At 38.7% G+C, this 23,529-nt stretch overlaps 4 protein-coding genes and 1 pseudogene across 4 annotated transcripts; all 5 read left to right on the top strand.

The window, feature by feature from the left end:
- Positions 1–3,386: 3,386 nt before the first annotated feature.
- Positions 3,387–5,274, top strand: LOC141827192 (cyclic phosphodiesterase-like). The gene is made up of 5 exons (XM_074714432.1): positions 3,387–3,472; positions 4,254–4,446; positions 4,527–4,581; positions 4,659–4,784; positions 5,117–5,274. Exons 1-5 carry the CDS (start codon positions 3,387–3,389, stop codon positions 5,272–5,274), a joined length of 618 nt encoding a protein of 205 aa, XP_074570533.1.
- A 3,832-nt stretch (positions 5,275–9,106) lies between these two features.
- LOC141827191 (remorin 4.1-like) lies at positions 9,107–10,211 on the top strand (annotated as a pseudogene).
- Positions 10,212–13,817: 3,606 nt separating this feature from the next.
- Positions 13,818–14,470, top strand: LOC141828464 (uncharacterized). Its single transcript, XM_074715897.1, has one exon. The coding sequence runs from the start codon at positions 13,846–13,848 to the stop codon at positions 14,227–14,229; it is 384 nt and encodes a 127-aa protein (XP_074571998.1). The 5' UTR covers positions 13,818–13,845; the 3' UTR covers positions 14,230–14,470.
- A 1,243-nt stretch (positions 14,471–15,713) lies between these two features.
- On the top strand, positions 15,714–18,680 carry LOC141828443 (uncharacterized). Its single transcript, XM_074715873.1, has 3 exons — positions 15,714–15,945; positions 16,017–16,223; positions 18,241–18,680. Exons 1-3 carry the CDS (start codon positions 15,889–15,891, stop codon positions 18,427–18,429), a joined length of 453 nt encoding a protein of 150 aa, XP_074571974.1. The 5' UTR covers positions 15,714–15,888; the 3' UTR covers positions 18,430–18,680.
- Positions 18,681–19,097: 417 nt separating this feature from the next.
- On the top strand, positions 19,098–20,208 carry LOC141827527 (nuclear transcription factor Y subunit B-3-like). Its single transcript, XM_074714798.1, has one exon. It carries the CDS (start codon positions 19,448–19,450, stop codon positions 20,099–20,101), a length of 654 nt encoding a protein of 217 aa, XP_074570899.1. The 5' UTR covers positions 19,098–19,447; the 3' UTR covers positions 20,102–20,208.
- Positions 20,209–23,529: the final 3,321 nt, after the last annotated feature.

Genomic DNA, 23,529 nt, shown 5'->3' with positions numbered 1-23,529 from the left:
ACAAAGGTGAGGAACGTGGGGCAACATGGCCCATGAAACGCAGAGGATGTGTGGGGACGTGGCACTCCCTTAACTTGAGCATGGGGAATTTTAGGGTTGTGGGTATTGCCTTTTTCACAAGGAAGGTAATATAATAAGAAATATGCTCCCACAGGCACATGTATGCGCATATAATTCTAACCACTTTTCTCCACTTTGAACTTTCTCCAAACTCCATTTATCGAAGCTACCTCGAGGGTCGGAGTGGTTACGCCAAGCTACCTTGAGTGTCAGAGTGGTTACACCAAAGTCTGTCGTGGTCTTCATTCTAACTCTCCTTAAGTTTTGTAGAGGAATCTTGAAGTTGCTGCCTTTTTAGCAAAACTTTCAACTCGTCACCAGCCTCCTCATTGGTGGTTCCATTCTCCTTGATCTAGGACCAGATCAGTCCCTGCCTCTTAGCCCCAACTTCAATACCTCTTCATCTCACGCTTGACTCCAATATCCTTACCTCTTGGCATCTCGACTCCGACACCTCTTCCTCCGGATGTCAAACTTCGACAGAAAAGGATAATAACTAGTTGTGAACATGGGGATCAAGGAGCTGAGCTATTAACAGCAAAGGTGGGGGACGTGGGACAACGTGGCCCATGAAACAAGGAGGGCGTGTGAGGATGTGGCACTCCCTTAACGTGAGCGTGGGGAATTGAGGGTTGTGGGTACTGTCTTTTCCAAAAGGAAGGTAGTATAACAAGAAGTCCGCTCCCACAAGCATGGGTATGCGCATATAATTTCGGCTACTTTGAACCTTCTCCAAACTCCAGCTATCGGAGCTAACTTGAAGGTCCGTCTTGGCCTTCGTTCTAACTCTCCTTGAGTTTTGTAGATGTATCCCGAAATTAGTACCTTCTAGCAAGACCTTCAACCCATCACTAGACTCCTCATTGGTGGTTTCCTTCTCCTTGATCTTGAATCGGATCAAATAATATAAACATGTAATTAGATCAAAATTTTAAGTTTTTATATATTTGTCATGCTCAACACTACTTATGTCATGCTTAGTTTGACATAATTTTTTTTTGTGTGTTTGGGGGGTTTCTAGAGGTAGATAAACTTATCTAGTTCACTTATTAAATAAATTCAAAGTACAATTTATAGCTTGATATAATTCTTGATAGCTTAGGTCTCGACCAGAGGTGCAAACAAACATAATCGAGTCAAATAATATTAAAATATTAATATTTGAATTCAAACTTAAAAAATATATGTGATATTCGAATTCAATTCAAAATTAAAAAATATAAATAATTTTTACTCAAGTTTAAGTGGAAATAAAATTTAAGTTCAAGTTTAGTTAGAATCTTATTTGAATAGAATCGAACTATAGTTCAAAATGATTTAAATTTGAATTCGGTTGACACACTTAATCTCGACCAATATGAAAATACCTAATTTGATTGGTCTGTTTTGAAAAAATTTTAGTCATCCGATCCAATCCGTTAAGTTTTATTTTTATAAATAAATTAAGCCTAAACTTTGTTTAATTTTATCTTTAAGTCCAATTATTTTCTCCCATCAACACGTACGTAGTATCCAATACATACCGTTAATACTTAATACGCACGTGAGATATTAACGGTTTATCAAAAATTCGTTAGATTTCCCAAATGTTCTGTCGAATATTTCTCAACAACCTTGTTCTGTGTTTCTATAAATACTACTACCTCTGTGCACTTCCTATGCCACTCATCCTACGCCTCAACCCACAAAAGTCTCGATGGAGGCAGAGGGAAGAAGAGTACACGGTGCGCAAGAACCGCGCACGTCGCCGGCGGCAGGAGGAGGGGAAGGAGCGTGGCCGCAGAAGACTAGGAAGAGAAGATCGTGGACGGCGGAGGAAGACGCTGTGCTGGCGGCGCACGTCCGGGCTCACGGCGCGGAGAATTGGGATCAGGTGCCGAAGATCACTGGGCTGGCGCGACCCGGCAGGAGCTGCCGCTGGCGATGGCTTAACAACCTCCAGCCCGGCCTCAAGCACGGCGTCGCCTTCTCCCGCGACGAGGAGCTCCACCTCTGCCGCCTCCATGCGGCGCTCGGCAACAAGTGGTCTCGCATCGCCGCCGAAGTACGTCGGACGATCCTCGTTATTAATTTCCATCGATCGATCGATCGATCTGGTTTTTTGTTTCCCCTCTTTTATTATTGATTTTGTTGTCATGGCGTAGATGGAGGGCAGATCGGAGAACGAAGTCATGACCTACTGGTTTTCCTACGTCCGTCGATGCCAACGGGCCGGCCTCAACGTCTACCCTCCGGAGGTGCAAGCCGCCGCCGGACAATCTGACCTCCACCAACCACAACGCAAAAGGTACAAGAGTCAGACTTCTTCGTTGCCGCCACAGCCTCCGCCGCCGCCATATCTGGTTCCCGTCAGCTATCTAAATCATCCTATGACGATGGTAATCGCTCCTCCTCCTCCTCCTCCCCCGGTCTTGAATGAGGCATTGCCCACCGGCCAATTCTGGGCGTCGCTCCTGGCACAGTCGAATCAGATTGTTGAACAAGGGATGCAGCCCCAGCCGCCGGCGCTACCAATGGAAAACGCAACGGAATTTAACGAGGAAGGCCAACCCTGGACGTCGCTCCTACCATTGTCCAATCAGAATGTTGAACAGGGGAGGCAGCCACAGCCGCCGGCGCTACCAATGGAATTTAACGAGAAAGGCCAACTCTCGATGCCGCTCCCGCCATTGTCCAATCAGAATGTTGAACAGGAGAGGCGGCTACAGTCCCCGGCGCTACGTTTAGAAAACGAGACGGAATTAAACGAGGAAGGCCAGCACTGGACGTCGCTCCCGCCGCTGTCGGATCAGAATGTTGAACAAGGAATGCAGCCACAGCCGCCGGCACTATCCTCAACCGAATTTTACTACGACGATTTTTTTGGCGCGAATGCTATATGTTGAAGAGTTGATGCCGCCTGGCCGCCGCCAATGTTTTAAATAGATTTTTTGCACGTTGATGCATGGTTGATAGATTCTTTTCAGATTTCTAGTTCCAAATCTGACTCTAGCTAATAAAGAACAAACTACGTACCAAGCTTTGTTCAATGTTTTGCGCTTAAAAAAAGAGAAGATTAACATGTATGATTATAAGTCTTCAATTTGCAAATGGTGTTAGTTGAGTATTTTCAAGGCATTTCCAATATTCATCATCTTTATCTTTTTTTTAAGTAAAACTTTTCCCTCGAAGTGATCCTTAAATGCAAAAGAAGAGGAAAATGCCGAAGAACATTTGCAGTATTTGTTAAACATACAGTTATTTCAGTAATCCCAGATATCATATACTTGGAAGTTGAAACTGATAACGAATTTGTTAGATTTGTGAAATTGAAAGGATTTAGATTTATGGAGTACTGGGATTTGGAAATCTTGGTTTTGCTTGCCGTGCTCTTGCTAAACTCAGAATTGAATACTTCACTGGTTGCCATGCAGTATAGCTGTTACTTGATGGCCTTTTTAATCTTGTTTTATATAGTTTGCTCACTGAATTACTGTATTCACAATTTGAATTCATTACTAGAAAAAAAGTTAATAGACAACGCCCCTAAGACAACGATTTTTAGCAAAAGCGTTGTGGTTTTTCAATTAACAACATTTTTAGTCAAAAATGTTGTCTTTTAAAACTAAAAGACAACGTTTGTTCTGAAAGCGTTGTCTATTAACGTTTATTTTGGGTCAACCACAACACTTTTAAAAAACCGTTGTAAAAAACGTTGTCTTTTAGCGTTTTTTTTGCCAAAGATAACGTTTTTTAAAAGTATTGTCATTGAGGGTTGTTGTTGAGGATTTAGAGTGTTTATATCCAGGATTCTTATTGGACAGTCCGCGATTTCGTTCATCTCGCAGCTCGTCTTCTCCCGCCCCATTTTCGTGCCTCTCCCGCTCGCACCTCTAGCTCGTCTTCTCCCGCCCCCTCTCGCAGTACCTCTAGCTACTCTTCTCTCGGCCCCCTTTTCATGCCTCTCCTTTCTCTCGCCCTCTCGCACCTCTAGCTCCTCTTCGCGCCATTGTGAAGAGGCGAAGACGAAGATAGAACGGAAGCCACAGCCCGTGCTCCTCCAAACCCGTGCTCCTCTAGACCCGTGCTCCCCTCTAGGGCCGTGCTCCTTCATTTCTCCGAGTTTCAAGTACGCCTCGATCTCTTTTTGCTTCTTATAGGGTTAGAATAAGTTGAATGTTTTTTTTCTTCGATCTTTTTTTCTTCTATATTAGGGCCGCCCTCCGCTCCGAGTTCGGAGACCTCGCGTTCGAGCCTCACATCTCCGTCGTCGGCGTCATCTCCCTCGCGCCCGACGACGCCCTCCACCGATTCCGATCCGCCTGCGCCGCAATCTCCCGTTACCTTGCCCGTGTCTCCACCGCTGCTGCCGCCACCTTCTTCCTCTTCATCGATCCATCCCCCGAGGCACGTCCTTAACACCCTCCTTTTCAACAGATGTCTCCTTAAAACCCTAACTTGATTCTTTCCTGCTTGTGATCGGCAAGGTGATCGAGACAAAATCCCACACCTGCGCCCACTTTGGATACGAAAATTCGATGTGTAAGCGTAGCGATTTCACTCAAAGCTAGTTGTTTCACTTGAGATCGTTCGGCTTTTGATTACCCTCTGGATCGCAGCGTATACTCCGCATTTGAGTCTCTTGTTCACGGATTTGCCGGACGAGGTTAAGGAGAAGGCTCGGCAGCGGGTGGAAGAGCTGGACAAGGAGATCGCCGGTGTCACCAGCTGCCTCCAAATCCCAAGTAAACTCCCTCCAAATCCCAAGTAAACTCCCTTAACCTACTCCACCAATAACCTAGTCCTTAACATGCTTACAATCTGCTCGACCAATGGTCACAGTGAACTGCAATAAGCTTATGAATAGTTCTTGCTACGCTTCTACCCAATTTAGTTTCTTTCTTGTTGCTGAATCTGCTATCAACTATTCAACAATGGCAATGTTTCTTATGAAATTGCAAGCCATAAATAAATGCATTTGGGTGACAAAAACTGAACAGATTTGTTGTATGCAAAGAAAGAGTTTAGTTTAACATTTATGCACACTAAAGAAATTACATATCACAAAAACCAACAGTTGGAGACAAGGTTGCATACGCACTATCTAAAGGTTTAAAGGTCATTGCTTGTGTTGGTGAGACACTGGAGCAGCGTGAGTCGGGAGCCACCATGGAGGTTGTTGCTGCACAAAGAAAGCTATTGCCACCACTGGAGCAGTTTTGTGACACTACTTGACAAAGATTAGACAGGCTTAGGTTCAAAAGCTCCTTGCCCTTTCTGTACATTTTTTCTTTACAACATGTTTGATCAGTTCAAGCTCAACAAGCCTGATGAGCCCTATCAGGAATAGGATATGCCAAGTTTATTTGAAACATGATTTGTGTGAGGTCTTGTTTACTTTCAAGTTTGACTCTTATTGACTATACATGGAGCAGAAAGGTCTTCAATTAAGTTATGGACATGCACCAAGACCATAAAAGGATTATAGAACTGCAGAATAAAATCTGTGGAGCATGTGGAGCATAGCAGAATTATTATGTCAAAGAGGTGGAGATATATGTCAGGTACATACCTTGAATTTGTAACTTTTAGCATTGCAACTACTATCTAAGACATTCTTAATTTTGCATTTCTGTTGTAACTTTTGTAGACCTGCTATGTTATAAACCTGCTGTGACTAAAATCGAAAATGTTAGCAAATAAACTACAGAGTAATACACATTATTTATTTCTAATTGCAATTTTCTTTTACAGCTTCAGTGGTAAAGAGAACTAGGAAATGCTTGTTTAACTTAGGTGTCTATGGGTTGTAAATTGGTGCATGATAAATTAGTTTGAAAAATCGTGATACTCTATAGAATATATCATACTGTTTTTTACTTAGTTTGATTACTGCAATAATTAAGGGCGATTTGGATCTATAATAACACTAGATTTTGCTTATATTCATTAGTAGTTCCTTTGATTTTCTGTGTTGAATGGAAAGTAAATATGTAGTAATAGGGTAGTAGGCCCTGACAATGCGTGTGGAATCATGTAAAAAATTTATTACAGATCCTAAAAATTACAGCATAAAGCTTGTTTTTGATCCTGCTAGCTACTTATTGCCATTTTCACCTATGACTGGATAAGTTATCAGTCTTGTGCTCTTACATGTATATTGATATTGTGTTATGAGAGTTTGGTTACTTATACTAGTGCTCTAATACTGAATTTCTCCATTTGATAGGTTATATGGTATAAATGTATGTGGTGAAGGAGGAGAATATGAAACATTAACATTTGATTGCCTCTCTTCTCAGTGAGTTCTCAATTCCATCTTATTTAACGCAGATTATTCTGATTAAATATTTTTTTAGGCTTCTCCAACTCTTAATGTTCATCCCAATACGATGACTAAGGTTCCATTCCCTTAGTTTGCTGTTTTGAAAATTGATTAATCTTTTTCAATCTTTTTTCTTGATTTACGCATGTATTTTCTGATAGAAGACCAATATTTGCAACTTTCAGAATGCGAGGATTTTTCTTGACAAGTTTGAGGTGATTCTGCATTCACTAGATCATATTGCACCAGTTGGCATTCTTCATCCTTTGACTTTCCATCTCCAACATAAACGACGAGCTTTCAAGTTCCAATATTAGTATCACTAGTTCAACCAATGCGGGTTATGTATGCGAAGTACAAGGACAATCTAAACCAGATGATACAGTTGAATCTCTCTCCACCTCTTTGCAATACAATACTGCAAATAAGAATCTAAGCTTAAGCATATCTAAAAGCAACAAGGACATGCTTTCCATCAGTTGCTGGGTTCAGAATCAATTCAACACTTTCGAAGGTATCAGCGCTTCAACTTGCTGGTTTGGATGACTGGATACCAGTGATTAGGATTTTGCATTTGCAGGCCTACAGGAAGATCTCACTACTGTTCTCTTCAAAATTGAGTCGAGACTCAAGGATTAATTGGTGATGCATTTCTATTGTAACTTTTGTAGACCTGCTGTGTTATGGACATGCTATATTATGGACCTGTGTTATGGATTATTGCTACAACTTGAATGAGTAGAAGTTGTAACATGACACATTTCTGTTGTAACTTTTGTAGACATGATGTATTTCTGTTGTAACTTTTGGTAAATATAATAGATAATGGGTTTGTATATGGATAATAGTTTTGTATATGGAAGCCATTTTGTAAATATAATAAGCAATGATTTTGTATATAAAAAATATATTGGTTTCTTATTTATTGCTAAAAATATTTAGTATTTCAAAAGACAACGCTTTTTTAAACGTTGCAATACTCAAGCAATTTGTAATAAAATTACAACACTTTTTAATCGTTGTAAAACGTGTTGTCTTACCTATAAAAACAACGTTTTTAAAGCGTCACAAATAGCGTTGTAAAATTTTTACAACACTTTTTCTGCGTTGCGAAAGTGTTATCGATGTTAACAAAGACAACGCTTTAAAAGCGTTGTCGTTGGGGAACCCCTTTTACAACAGGGCCTCTTACAACGCTTTTGCACCCACATAGACAACGCGTTTTCCGCATTCTCTATTAACTTTTTTCTAGTAGTGATTTCAATTACGCTACACTGTAAGATATTTTCTTCAGTGGAATAAAAAATCTAAGACATAATTATTGGATGAGGAATAGCTCGTGCTTTCAAATTTATCCGGTGGACGCCGGATTGCAAGAGTTAGACACTTAAATTATCAAAAATAAATAAATAAATTTGCAAAGTAGTCTCTCAAAGGACATTTTTAAATATATATATATATATAGAACAAACAAACGAACGCAAATTCGAATCAACCAATCAAAGTACATCTAAACTACTTACTTAATTTTAAATAATATTTGAGCAGGTAGTCATATTAAGTCAGGTAATCTTATCTATGAACCTCCAAGAGATGATCCTACATTATGCGAAACAGGTATTCCTGATCGCTCTGCTGCTGAGTTCTTCGTTCCGGGTTCTAAACCAGAAAGGGTTAACAAACTCTATTTCGATCATCTTGATAGGTTACATAATTCTCTTATCTCGTACGTGTTTATGAATAACACTTATTTTGTTCTATGCTACGTGACCTGAATATATATATAGCTTAATTTTTGTATACAGATTTCGACAATATGGCTTATGGGAAAGATACACTGACTTATTTCCTGATACTGATCTGGAAAGATTGGTTCAAACTTACTGAAATTTCAGCGAGTATTGTAAGTTCTCTAACATTAAGAAATCTATTTCAGGTTCCGGCTATTGATAAATTTATAACGATCTAATAAAAAAATTTTAAAATTGATTGAAACATGCGATTGAATATCATTAATGATATCAGTTGACCGTCCGTCGATGATTGTAATTTACAAATAAAATGAAACAGAGGCCTAATAAAAAATAGATACATGTGTTTGATAAATAAAAAATTTAAATATATATTTTATATATTAAAAAAATTAACTACCCATTTAATAAATTGTTATTTTCCCACGTTAATAACAATTAAATTGAGTCTAGTGCAATGGCTAACTGAGTAAGCAATGCAGACTAACTACCCATGTTTTTTCAAAAGATAATTTTTCTGATCCGAATTCAAAAGGCAATTGCTGGCGATGATATCTGATACAACCTGGGGCGATACGCTAGGCGCGATAGGCTAATAGTCGTTATTTTAAAATTCATCATTCCAACAGTCTCACATGATCGATTCTATGACGGAGAAAAATATTATTTGACTTTATCAAGATTTAAACCTTTGTCATTTTTTACAAGTCTGTTCCATCGTAACCAACTCAGCTATATTTCAAAAGTATCTATTTTTATTTTACAATCGTATATGAAAAAATAAATTAAAAAATTATAATTGATTATGATAAAAAAGAAAAAAGTATTATTTTAATTTTATCAAAATTTAAATTTTTATTTATTTCTACAATTCTATTTTTTCTAGCCAACTCAGTTACGTACGTCCCAAACGTTTGAATTAATTAATCCGAAATAGATTTCGTATCGCATTGGCTGGTGCGACGCAGCCATCCATCCCCGACACTTCGTCATGGCGCCCATCACCTCCATAGCAATTAATGCCCAGACAAAACAGGAGAAGCTTCCCCCCGCCTCAGCACACTTTAATGGTCACGCCGCCCGACGACCACCACCACCGCCGCTACTGGCTTCTTATACAAAGCTCCTCCCCCGCGGAATCCTCACTTGGACATGTGGAGTAGTGTGATGGGAGCGTGACAAGAACAGCTTACGGAGAAGGAGACGACATCCCCGAACTGCGAGATATCCACCCGCTAGCCGTAGCCACCGCAGGGACCTCTGGGAGGGCGGCGGAAGCCTCAGCTCGATTCGCTCGACTATGACCAGGGAGCTCAATGCCATGGTCGTCTCCGGCTCCAACGCGCAGCGGAACGGCAGCAGTCAGTATGGTAACGAGATAAGCAACGGAGGCGGCGAGGAAGCAAGGCAGGAGACGGCGGCGGCGGAGACGAACCCGCTCGCCATCGTGCCGACCGACCCGATCCCATCGCCGGCGCATCAGTCGCCGCAGGCCGGGGCGGGGGAGGACGAGGGAGCGGGGGAGGAAAGGTCGCCGCCGGTGCAGGTGGTGAGGAGGGAGGAGGTGGAGTCGAAGGTGGCTGCGTGGCAGACGGCGGAGGTGGCGAAGATCAACAACCGGTACAGGCGCGAGGAGGTGATCATCAACGGCTGGGAGAGTGAGCAGGTGGAGAAAGCCGCCGCTTGGTCGAAGAAAATCGAGGTAATTTGTATTCCTGATTAGCATTCAATTCAACTCTCACCGATGATATACAATATCAAGAACAACTATTTTTTCTGCCTTTGGAAAAGAAAGAAAGAGATCTAAGCGAGAAATTAAAGTTCACCAATATATGAACAGAGGAAGCTGGAAAAGCAGAAGGCGAGAGCGACGGAGACGATGCGGAACGAGATCGCAAAAGCACAACAGAAGGCAGCCGAGAAGAAGGCGTCGGCGGAGGCGAAGCGGGGGACGAAGGTGGCGAGGGTGTTTGAACTAGCCAACTTCATGAGAGCTGCGGGCAGAGCTCCCTCCAGGCGCTCCTTCTTCTTCATCTAGTTCCGAATCCAACTGTGTATTCTTCTTCAGGAGCGGTTCCCTTGCAATTTTAATTAAATTGAAGCATAAATAATTTTAATTTAACATTAAATGATTTTAATTAAATGTTTTTTGCCCTTTTTTATTTTGCCCTCGTCGATAATAATAAAATTGCAAAAGTGCCATTTCTCCCTTTGGATTGGGTGAGAGAAAGTTCATTATCAGAAGGGGAAGAGAGGGAATGGAAGGAGAAGAAAGGGAAAAATAAGTATTTATGTTCACCTTGTTTGGGAAGAAGGGAAAGTTCATTAATGTAACATACCTTATTTGGGAGGAAAAAAAAGGAAACGAAGGTTAAATGTATAAAATTACAAAAATATCTTTATTTTTTAAAATAAATCTATATGTGAAAAAAATATGCATAATTTATCAAATCAATATAAAATTTTTCTTATCAAAACTACTTTGTGAGATCAATTAAAATAAATATTTATGACTTAAATAAATAAAAAAATTTTAAAAAATAATGAATAGACATACAATAAGCATGCGAAAATATAGAATCTGTATACTTTGGTACGATAAAGGATAAATCAATATTTATATATATATTTTTATTAAAATTTATTGATGTAAAAAATAGTAAAAAGATCATGTTCAATTAGAAAATTTTAAAAATTTTTAAGTTAAATAAATTATTTAAGAATTAATATATTAAAATAAGGATAAAATTGAAACAAAATAATAGAGTTACTTTCCCCTAAGTAAATCTTCCTTGGATAAGAAAGGTGAAGACTTACCCTGTAGCCTCTATTCGATTCCATCAATTCTCATACTGTATGCTATACTTTGCCGGTGTAAATGATCAATCCTCTATACCTAAGAAAGGTCTGGGCTTCTCTTGAGTTTGTCAGAAGCTCCTGGCAGCTAGACTGCATTATTTACTTTTATCAAGCGATTGCTTCTGTATGCTCTTGAATCTCCTGCTGTAAATCAGTTTAGCTAATGCAAGAAGCAAGCTTTCACCACTAATCTTTTTTCCACAAAAAAGGACAAGGTATTTAGGAATGAAATTGATTCTTTGAAAATAATTTCGTGGTACATATGAACAGGAGAAAACTAATGAACTGCTTGATGTTTGCAGGTGGATTTGTTGACTGAAACTGATAAAGCCTGGTGAAGAACTCACCTTCAACCTCCTCAAGCAAAGTTACCTAATCACAAGGTACGATCTTTGTTTTCCCAATCACATGCTATCTTTGCCTTGGTATAGTTCATAGGGGAGCAGCATCTGCTGCTTTTGGTACCGGGGAGCTGACTGATGTGCCCACATTGATCGTCGATCCTATTGATGGCACCACCGATTTTGTCCACGGGTGGAAAACTGAAGCACGTTTCTTCTGAAAAACATCCTACTAAATCGGTGTCGTCATCATGATCGGGATCAGAATGGCATCTGTCTGTCGCTTTGTGTCCCGTTGTTTTCAGTCCTGTGCAGTAATCATCAATGTCTGCAGGTTCTCATTTGTTTGCACATCGTTGGTCTTTCCATGTTCCGGTTGTTCGTGTTATTTAGTGAATTGATTATTACGGAATCGATTTATTAAAATGGATAAGAATTGAATTTGATAAAGTTGAAATAATATTTTTTTATAATGATCAATTATAATTTTTTTAATTTATTTTTTTATAAATGATCGTAAAATTGATCATGTGAAATTATTGAGATGATAAATTTCATTTTTTCGCTGATGAAGAAGTATTATTTATATGTCTTTAGGATAACTTATGAGGGAAAAAATTAAAAGGGCAATCTTTAATTTTTTTTAATATTAAAATAACATTTTATAAAGGAGATCCTTAGCAAAGATAAAATTTTATTAAAATAATATTTCATCATATTTTTTTATTTTAAAAATGTTTTTATTATAATATTGTTATATAGCTACGATAGTAATTATTGTATGTGTTAAAGTAAATTGATTTAATATTTTCTTTTAATTTAATTTGATTTGTATTAAAATTATACAAATGAAATATTATTTTATCAAAATATTCTTTAAGGAGTAGGCTAAAATTATTTTAATTTCAGTAAAAGTATTTCGATTTCATAAATATAATTATAACTTGCTAAAATAAGTACAATAAGTAGTATTAAAATGATTAAAGTTGAAATAATAATAATGGTTGCCTTTTAAATTTCTACTCTAAATTTATTCTTTTCTTTTTGCCCTCCTTAGTTGCTTGGGTGGCTCACGATGTCTATGCCCTCTAATTAGAATTGTTAAATAGGTTAATCCATAGCGGGATGGTTTAATCTATTAGAAATTTATCATATGATGGGATGAAACAGATTAATACATCAATTCGACGGATTAAAAATTTTTCAATTCAATCGAACTCAAGATGGGTCATGGATCTAAGTGAGCCGATCTAGTTGAATCCATCGTAAAATAGATTAATAAAATTTTAATTTAATCTATCTAAATTATTTCACAGGATGATCAATTAGACGGATCTAATTAAAATCGATAATTATAATTATAACCTTAAAAAAAAAGTGATAACTAGGTCATGACGCTAATCTTATTCAGAAGTCAAATGCCTCGTAGTTTTGTAGATTCATAGCCCTCCGCCACATATAAATAATATTCATACTTCTCTTCTCTAATAAATGCAATGCTTACTTTTTTTTTTGCACGATTAATTTTAAAAATAGATGATCTTTTGATAAATTTAAAATATAATTTATACTCATGAGGGGATATCAGGATTCAGGATAAGCCGCCCGCCACCGACCAGCGCCGCCAGCCACCGACCAAATTTCAAATTAATGCAGCCTCCTCTTTCGGCGATCCGAGTCGCCTTTTTTTTTTAAATAAAAAAGATGTTTCATGTTTTTTAAATCATCCAAGAGAATTTTTAAAAATTTTTAAATCATAAAAGGATCCCACCCCACTATTAACTCATACATAATTATTTAATTATTTTTTAAAAATATTAAATGAGTAAATTAAATTAGCATTGTATTAATTATGAAATTAATAGCTTTAATTCTGTTTAAAAATATTCAATCAAAAAATGAATGCCCGATGATTACATTTTAACATAAATATTAAATAAATAAATCGAATATGAAATGTAGCTACGAAACTAATCCATACTTAAAATTTTTAAAAATATTCCATCAAAAAGAATGTCCCAATAATTGAGACGTTCCTCTCGACTGCCCGACTTTTTTATCAATCATTCTAGCCAATAGGCTACCTACCGTGTCCCATCAATCATTCGTTATGCGTCACTCCAAATGTACCCGCTCGCCTATTGGTGGGTTTAAATCGAAGCCGAAGCCGAATAGTACGACAAAAGATATCGCCTTAATGGCGCAAGAGAACCGTCCGATCGGAATCCCAGCAACCATGATGTAACAGACGCAGTCCGCCGCGTGCCGACGTCAGCACATCGGCGTGACAAGTGCCGCGCACGTGGTCGGCCTCGAGTCTGACCGGACAAAAGGACTGTTGTCGAATTACGAACTTCCGATTCTACCCTCCATCAGCTGTACTATTTTCCGCCTTACCTCGCTGGTTAAAGAGAAGAAATCAGTAAATGTGAGGGGTGATTTCGGACCGTGATCGCCAGTCTGCTCGTATTAATCGACCGCGATCGTTTCCGCCGCCCTCTCGCCTGCGCTCGCTGGTGGCTTCGGGTCGATGGCGATCAAAGAGACGATGGTGGGAGCTGTGTCGGCGTTTCGGCTCCACCTGGCTGTTGCCGCCGCCCTAGCGGCGGCGGCATTCTCGCTCGCAAGCGCCGGCCCCAGCTTCGCTGCCGTCGCCGGCTTCTTCTGGCCGCTCCTCGTCTCCACCGGAGTTTTGCTCGTCGTCGTCGCCGTCCTACTCCGGATCTCGCCGCTCCCGGGGGAGGCATCCGGGGAGGGGGGAGGTCTCGCCGACTTCGTCACCGGGTGCCCAGAGGTATCTCAGCTTGATGCGGGCGAGGGCTTCCGCCAAGACGGCGATCGGGAGCCGCGGGAGGCAGCAGAGGCGGAGGAGGAAGAGGAGGCGGCGGTGGAGCCCCCCGAGTCGGCGCAGTGAGCGAGTTGGAGACGATGAGGCAACCTTGTAGATGCTCCGCAGGAACGGATTAGGGAAAAGTTGGTCCGCCTACCTGTAGAGATATTGTTGGACGATGTGTAGGGCCCTTGTTAGAGGAGGCGAGATCGAGTCATTCACCTGCGTCGCCGTCAAGGAATATGTGATCTCGGAATAAAATGTAAACGTTAAGTTCTAACGGAGTTAAGTAGGAATAATAGACGTAAATTTGATGTTTGAATTATTCCGCTCTCTCAAAGTCCAAAACTTGATATAAGCGTCGTCTTTAGAGCATAGTTGAGTTGATTATGATAAAACAGATTTATAGAAAAGGATAAAAATTTAAATTTCGACGAAGTCGAGTAATATCTTTCTCTATTGTGATTAATTATTATTTCTTGATTTATTTCCTTATAAATGATCGATCGCGTAGGACTACTAGATAATGGATTCTATTTTTTACAGAAGAAGTTAATATAAGTATTTTTTTTAAAATAAAAATAATATATAGTGAAGTCTTTAATGTTTTTATTCTTTTTCGACGATGTTGAGGTTTGAATTTAAGATTTTGATAACAATTTTTAGGCTTTTATTTTGTACTAAATAGTTTTTTTTTAAAAAATGACGGGATGGGCAAGAAATAAAAAATATATATAAACTAAAAAAACAGAAGGATTAGAGTAATTACACAGCAGAGTTAGAATAAAAATAAAAATATAGGCGAATGCTATTTTAATTATTGTACATAAGTACAATAAAAAATAATAATAAACTAAAAAAAATCAGTTGGTCGGCAATTATATCAGTTGTGGAAGTCCCTTATTCCAAATAGTAAATATAGAGATGTGTGTTGTCTTAGATTTTCTGATACGGGGTAATTTTAACGGTGGGATTGATCACTATAAAAAATTTATTCATTACAGTTTTGTCTCCGGGGTAATAGTGCCACGGTAGGACAGTTCGATCCCCAACTACAGCGTATTTGTAAGAATTTTTTTTAAAATGTAGGGCGCGAATTTGTAAGAATTTTTTTTAAATGAAAAAAGCAATCAAAATATGCTGTTCCCGATTTATCCGGATTTTTTCTAAATAAAAATAACAAATATAGGCGAATGTTATTTTAATTTTTTAAATAAAAAATTACTATTTTAATTAAAACTATAAGGGCATCTGCAACGCAGCGTTCATCGCGTGTTAATAACGTACGTGGAGGAGCAAGAGAGCGACGTGGAGGAGTGAGATATTGAATGCGTTCAGAGTTCTGAACGTGTTAATCTGTGAGCCCATATTTATTTTTTATTTTTTTTAATGTTAACGCGTTCGTCGCGAACCCCACCTACTGGTCGACCACGTGGCAATGGACCCTAGTATACCTCTGTTAAAGGCGTTATAACGCCACGAGCGTTGCGGATGCTCTTAAGTCCTCCATTTTATAAATAAAAACACATGATTCGCGGTAGGGCCCGCACCTGCCGTTTCTGCTCTCGGTGAATGGCTTGTCTGTCCCCTGCCGACGCTGCTTAGAGCAGTTCTTCATTTTGGTTTGGAATTTCGTCGAGCACCTTCCCTTCGTCCACGGGGTGGCCCTCGAGTCATCATGTTCTTTCTGCAGCTTTCGCTCGCTTTTCTCTCCTTTTTCTTCCCTCTCTTCTGGTGCTTGAGATGTGCTCCGAACGCCACTTTTTGATTTCAGTTTGCGATCTGATCGACGAAATATCGGTGACGCAAAAAGGTCGCCTTTTTTTGAACCTTGTTTTTAGTATTTTTCACGACGATCTTGCTTTCTCTAGCGCTTGGTGAAGATGCAACACTTGAGGAATGCGATGGCGAAACATGGCCGTCTGAGCTTCTCATTACCTGGGCTTCCAGAGTTCTCGGCGGCAGGAGGATCGCTCGAGGCACGGCAGCGTCATTTTTGTGCATCGTCAACCTCCGAAGATTTCACAAGTCGCGTGCTCGAGGTGGTCAAGAAGTTCGACAGGATCGACGCAAACAAGGTGAATCTCTGCCATGTAGCGATATAGGGTGATGGCATCACCACTGTGATGCAATCAAGGATGATTAGATAGATCCCTTTGTTTGATATCCTTTAAAATGCTGGCTTTGACTTATTAAGATATTTCGGTTCCAACATGTTAAGCAAAATCACTCCATGACCGTGATTTGCAATTACCAATCCTCCTAATCTGATCAACTAACCTCAATTGGTTGTTATTCACTCTTACCTAAACGACTTGCTTTGAATCAAGTACACTAAACATTAACTGTTCAAGTATGTAGTTGATGCTAGGCAAATTGTGCAAGAATTTTAACAGTTGTTGAACTGTAAATGCACAATTTTATCCCTGTCGCAGCTTTGAATTGTAAGTTCTGTGAAGGTTAACAGATACTACTAACCTAGTGCCTGTTTACTTTGTTCCAGTGGCAGAGACATGATTTAAAAAATTTATTCATTTCATTTTTCTTTGATCTCGACTAATAGAAGACCTTAATGTCAATGGTTTGCTGATAGACTACTGCAATTGGCTTGTGATTTGAATTTCTCTTGTACCTTTTTTCTTGTTAACTTCAAATGGATAAAATGGAATTATTTCTCAGCCTGAATATCAAAATAGAATCAACTGGTTTGATACTTTGTATTTATGTCAAACACATGCAATTGCCGAGTAGCCCAATGACGTAAAAGGATCTATATAGCCCACTCCACTTAGGAGGATAAGATTTGGTTGTTGTTGTTGTATATACAATTGCTGAGTACTTGTATTTGTAATTTTGTACCATGATTTGAATACATATCCCGAGTTCCTAACTCTAGGAGTGTGATTGATTCATGGAATGTTAGATTGATGTCTTTTGTCAGTTTAGTTTTTCTCAACATTTCCTGGCTTTTTACACTCATATGGAATACCATTTGAAAAATTTTCCTCTCTTGCATATTATATTGATGGGGAAGATATTATAATATAATGTAACATATATGATTATCATAATAAATTTAGAAATGTGGTTTTCAAGCTCAGATGAAAAGTGTTAGAGCCTGATAGCCAATACAATGCAATGTCAAAAAACCTTAATGAGTTTGATTTAATCATGTTATATACGGTATAGTCTTATATAGTAATCAAAAACAGGATAAAATCTAGGAAACACAATTTTTATAGTTAAAACTCAGATCTTGTTATGTATTGTCTTAGTCTACTTTCTCTTAACATTATCCTCCCAAATATATACTCTGTATTCTCTCTCTTGGTAACTCTACAGATTCACTGCAGCTGTTTCATATCTGCTGAAACTCTTGTGTGTAGTTCCTTATTGTACAATACTTTGAAACTCATACTTCAAAACTTTATCCCATAAAGTATGGTTGGGCACAAAATCTAATTTTATTTTACCTTTTATCCCAAGGAATCCACAATGACCACACAAGACTATAGAAGTTCCTTTCCATTTTAAGCATCTGCTTTTGTCTTTAATGTCTTATGAACAAACATTGATTTGTAGCAACCCCACATTATCAAAAAGATAGTTGGTGTGCATGATAATATTGGTTTATAATTCATATTTCACTTCCTTTATCATGAATAAAGCAAAATGACATTATCAAAGAGAGCTGAGGTAGCTTTCATCCCTCATGGATGATTTTCTTGTTCTCTATCAGCCTGCATTTCTATGCAACATGCATATTAAAAGGTTAATACCATAACTTTTTTTGCAAAAGTTTTAGGGAAAATTTCAACCAAAATGCCCTCTAAATTTTCAAAACCCCATCAAACATAAAAAGTTTGTCCATGCAAATTTGCTTGGATCTTATTGGCATAGAGGTAGATTTTTCATTCAAAATAGATTTATTTCAAGTTCTTTTGTATCTAAAATTCTTATTTTTTGATCTTGCACATCTTACCAACATATGAACATAATAGCATGCCCATCCAATTAATTTGCATAGGACTCGGTTGATTTTGCCTAAATACTACTTCAGTCCATTTGGTAAATTAACCTAGGAAATCTTTGCAGGTGACTGAGAAAGCTGACTTCAGAAAGGACCTTAATCTAGACAGCTTGGACAGGGTTGAGCTGGTTATGGCCATTGAGCAGGAGTTCTCAGTCGAAATCCCTGACGAGAAGGCTGATAAACTCTCTTGCTGTGCTGATGTGGTGAAATACATATCTGAAACTAGGCCAGTGGAGAAAGACTGTTCATGAGAAACAACCACTCTCCTCCAAACAGTCCTGGAAAACATTTTGAACAACATTTTATTGAAGTTGTGAGTCTCTGAGTGTGTCGAATAAGACGAACCTTGTTCCCTTCTGAATGATATTTTATCAGATGAAGAAGTTAGGGAGTGTACAAAGTTAAATATTAGAGGGCATTTTGGTAAGTGGCCTTTCTTTTGATTTGTGTATGGAGTAAATTTAGAGTATAATTTATATAAAATATCCTTTTCCATCTGCCATCTACTAATTTTTTTATTTGACAATGAGATAAAATCACATCAACTTTATTTTTGATTCCCACTGATAAAGAGAAACAAAGTTATACTTTGGCACTCACCAATTTATTGGGCTTTATGTTTACTAGTCAAAATATCATAGGTTGGAAAACTCGGGTGCGAATTGTAATTTTTGAAAATGTGGGGGCAAAGTCAAAATGTCTACGGATAAATGTTAATTTATCGATAAGCTCAACCTGCGACGTAGCCCCCTAAATCAACGGGCGAGATTAAGGATGACGCGATCCTTCGGACGGCCGATGCGGCTCAGCGCGAACCATTCTTATCGAGAAACAAACGGTTATGCTAAGGACACGTGTCCTTTCCGATGCGATATTAGGATCGAAGATCCAACGAACACGGTATCGCCCTTCTATTCTCTTTTTCTCTCTTCTCCGGCGGGCGTTTCCTTCGATCCTCCGCAGGGTTGGACGAGGGTTTCTAGGGTTCTTCCGCCGCGTTCATCTCTCCGTCGTCGTCGACGGGATCTTTGCCCTCTGCTTCCCTCTTATTCCTCCACCCGATCGAGCGGATTCCGACGGAGATTTATCATTGATCGTGATTTATCAGCCAGAAAAGTCAAAAATTTCATCTTGGTACGACTGGGAATCGGGATTCGCGTCTTTGCATCAAGGAATTATCTTGGCTGGGTCGTCCGTCGGAATTTGGGATTTTAAAGAGAGATCTTGAGAGGTTTATCGGATAAAGTTGCGATATTTGAGGGGTTTCCGATGGCCGATTCCGACAACGAATCTGGCGGGCACAACCACAGCCACTCCGGGGCGGGGGCCGTGGGGGAGCTGTCGTCGACGCGGGAGCAGGACCGTTTCCTGCCCATCGCCAACGTGAGCCGCATCATGAAGAAGGCGCTCCCGGCGAACGCCAAGATCTCCAAGGACGCCAAGGAGACGGTGCAGGAGTGCGTGTCGGAGTTCATCAGCTTCATCACTGGCGAGGCCTCCGACAAGTGTCAGCGCGAGAAGCGCAAGACCATCAACGGCGACGATCTCCTCTGGGCCATGACCACCCTCGGCTTCGAGGAGTACGTGGAGCCCCTCAAGGTCTACCTGCAGCGCTTCCGTGAGATGGAGGGCGAGAAGGGCGTTGGTCCCTCGTCCTCGTCGTCGCAACCCCAGCAGAAGGACTCCGCCTCCTCCGTGGGAATGGGGGCCAATGTGGGCGGCTACGCTGCCGGCGCGCCGGCGATGTACGGCGGCGGGATGACGATGATGATGGGGCAGCAGATGTACGCCCCACAGCCGTCATCCTCACCTTTCCATCGCCACCAGATGGCCATGTCGGGGATGAGCAGCATGGGGAGCGGTGGCGGCGCCAGCGCCGGCGCCGGCGTGAATTCGCCCTCTCCCAAACCTGGGTATAAGTAGTAGGATTGCTGTTTCAGCTCGTAGTAGTACTTCCTCCTATACGCAGTGGATTGCTCACTTGTGAAACCAATTGGATGGATTTGGTGCTGCAGTTTCTTGTTTTTCTACGCGATTGGAAAAGAGTGAACACATTTTTCTGCAAGAAATTGCTTTTGAGCTTTGCAATAACAATTCTCAGCTCGTTTGGAATTAAAATCTCAGAACTTTATCAAAATTTGAGATCCATCATGCATGAAATTTAAGTTTTGTGTCAGTGTTTATCAAGTTGCAAAATTAAAGAACACCTGCAACTATTCCATTGTGATCGATCGTAGCGTTTATCAAGGGAGAATCCTGAGGAAGGATGGCAGAAGGGATTAAAATTCCTCTCGCGAGCAGTATTTCCTATAATAACATTTGTTGAACTTTCATACTTTCCACTTACTAATATTTATTTAAACCTCTCTTTGTCAAATTTTTATTGGACTTTATATTCTTGTCAAATGTCTCATTAATCTTAACATGTTTGGATTTTATCCCTTGCTAAATATTATTGTTCAAACATATTTATATGTTGTACAATAATTGATACTATAGGTTGCTTATGAGCACAATGTTGTCATTGCCAAAGTCTTTGATATAAATAGAGATGTGTGGTTGTATTAAGAATATTTAGACAAAATATTATCTTTTGAGTTTATTTTTAATGATTGGATTGGATTATATTGCATTGAATATGAGTTTTATGATGATTATGATAAATGAATTATTTTAACCATTATCTAATTATGTTCTAAACATACTTGTATTATCACAAAAACTATTGATGATAGATTACTCATAACTTTGTGTTTCTTTTGTTAGTGTGTACATTATGTGCCAAGACACTTTTATATGTTTGTGAATAATTATTTCATAAAAGTAAGTATTTATCGTTAATCATTTATTTTTTTTGTATATATGTGATTAATGATAAAGTTCCATGGATTAATGGTTATATTAGTATACAAACAATCCTTGATCAGATAAATATCTAAAGGGGGCATAGATATCAATACTGAGTATGACTAGGTTGAGATAGACTGAGAGATGGATATCTAAGTTGTACTTGAGGTGCCTCAAGTTTAGAAGTACATTGGACACGACCCGCTTGAGAGGAGATCACGTTTTAAACATCATTGGTCATTCCTCTTATAAACGAGTATAACTGATCTTTTGATTTAATATTTTCATTTATTCTATGCATGGAATTATGTACTTTGATATCGTTAAAAGTAGTCTTTAATTGGATTATGATTCATACGGGTGTATGACAAAATGTAGAGAGGATAGTGTTGAGTCAATATAAGATTTATCACTCTCTTGGATTAGGGAGTTAACATTCTAGCCGCTTGATAGAGATATTAGTGACTCAAAATTCATGGCCATGGAGAATGGTTTATCATTCAAGAGGAGTTTATTATATCTTAGAAATTAAGGGAAACAATTAATTGGTGATGAAGAATAGTGTATTGAATTAATTGGGATGTAGTCTAGATGAAGATATTGAATTACACGTTAATCGGTTCATGGTGGTTTATAGTTTATGATTAATATTTTATCACGTTGGGTGATTAAAAATTATTGCTAGATGGTTATCTTAGTTTGTATATAGATTTACACTGTCTTCGTGTATAAAACTTAAAGGATTGCACGTATAACACATAGACATGAACAATATTTGTAATTGATTAGTTTAATGGATACTAAAATTAATCAATTATTTTTGAATAAGAATTAATTGGATTATTAATTAATTTTAAAATATTGGAAGTTAGAACGGATTAAGATCAAATATGATTTTATCTGATCCAAAAGAGAGAGAATTTGGATAGTTACAATTATAATGATTCTTGGAGAATTAATGAAAAATCGTAACTCTTTATCTTCTTGGAGAATTATTGGAATCCAAAAACTCTTCATCTTCCTTGTATTAATGGAGGCTCTTCATCTTTCTTACATTAATGGAGGCTCTTCATCTTTCTCTTGGAGGCTATAAATAACCACCTTGAAAGACGAGACTAGGTGAAGAAGAACAAGAATATAGAGAGCTCTTTCTCCACTTCCCTTTCTTCTATCGAAAGAGATCCATAATGCTTCCAAAAAGTTTAGTCAATCCAAGAGACTAGCACCTAACGGATCATGTTTAGTTCGTGATCTAGTGCGTATGAAAACCGCTAGAAGAGTCACATGTGAGACTTTTACTTATTTGTGATATTGTTTTACGATCGTTAAAAAGTACGAGGTATGTTCTTAATTTCATATTATTTTATTTAAAATTATATATATTACAAAAATTCATATTATTTATATATACATATTCTGTTTGCGCTTCTAGTTTTTTATCTTTTTCATTCTTTTCAATGCTCTTATTCTCTTTAATTGTGCAATTAACTTTTATGGTATGAGGATGATATGAAATACATCTATAAAAGTGCAACAATTATTGTTTTAACCAGTTAAAGAGTTAAAAAATAATTTAACAAATAAAAAAATTTGTTTTTCTATTAAAAAGTTATTTTAATTCTTTACAACATTTTTCTCATAATTAATTAAGATATAAATGATAAAAAATGAGATAATTAATAATCTCATAAATTATCCAGACGTGAGCGGTTCAATTTAACCGCCAATGACGCGGTTCGCCGGTCCGCTCGTGGGGAAGGGTTCAAACCAACCGCTTTCCCAATTTCGATTTGGGTTCCGGAACCGACTTTCAAATTTACTTATTGTATGGGATCCTCTGCAATGCATACGAATAAGTCTCTTCTTCAAATTCCGCCGCACGATTTGCCCAAACCAGGCGAGAGCCGTTGGATCAGAGGCGCCGAATGATATGATCTCCCTGGCATTTCGGGACCTTGACTTACCTGCCTTCTATTTTCTACTTAATCTGTCCTGCGATCGCGTGACGATATCGGAACCCTTGCATTCGCGGCGTTCTCCGGAGTCACGACGGCCGACTTCCGCCGATCCGAAGTCCCTAGGTTCGTTCCGTTTGGTTCCTTATCTCGTTGTTTCTATCCACCAACGTTGATTTCTGAGGAGATCGAGCCGCGCATGTTTCCAAGCCTTGTTCGATTCTTACCCTAATTTGTAGTTCTGTTGATGTGTATTCCTATTTTATCTATTTTATGCTTGTTTGTTTTTCTTTCAGTTAAGTTGGGTAATTCATCCTGATTCATTTTGGCATGCTATCAATTTTCTGAAGAGGTATCTACTTTGGGTGGTGATTCGGTGGGGATATCAATCGGGTGATAATATTAGTTCCACCAATATGTGGAAATGAGTTTTCAATGCTATGTAAGGACTGGGGTTGTTTGCGCAATTTTTACATCACATGATCATCACTGTTTTCTTTTGTAGTGCTGTGGGTATAGTTAATACAATTCATAATACTCATAATAATT

The sequence above is a fragment of the Curcuma longa genome, chromosome 4 (assembly GCF_044706935.1).
Source record: "Curcuma longa cultivar G26 ecotype Majalengka, Jawa Barat chromosome 4, ITB_CL_G26_1.1, whole genome shotgun sequence".
NCBI classification, from domain to species: Eukaryota; Viridiplantae; Streptophyta; class Magnoliopsida; order Zingiberales; family Zingiberaceae; genus Curcuma; species Curcuma longa.
The sequence above is the reverse complement of the archived record's forward strand: the minus strand, read 5'-3'. Positions and strand labels throughout refer to the sequence as shown.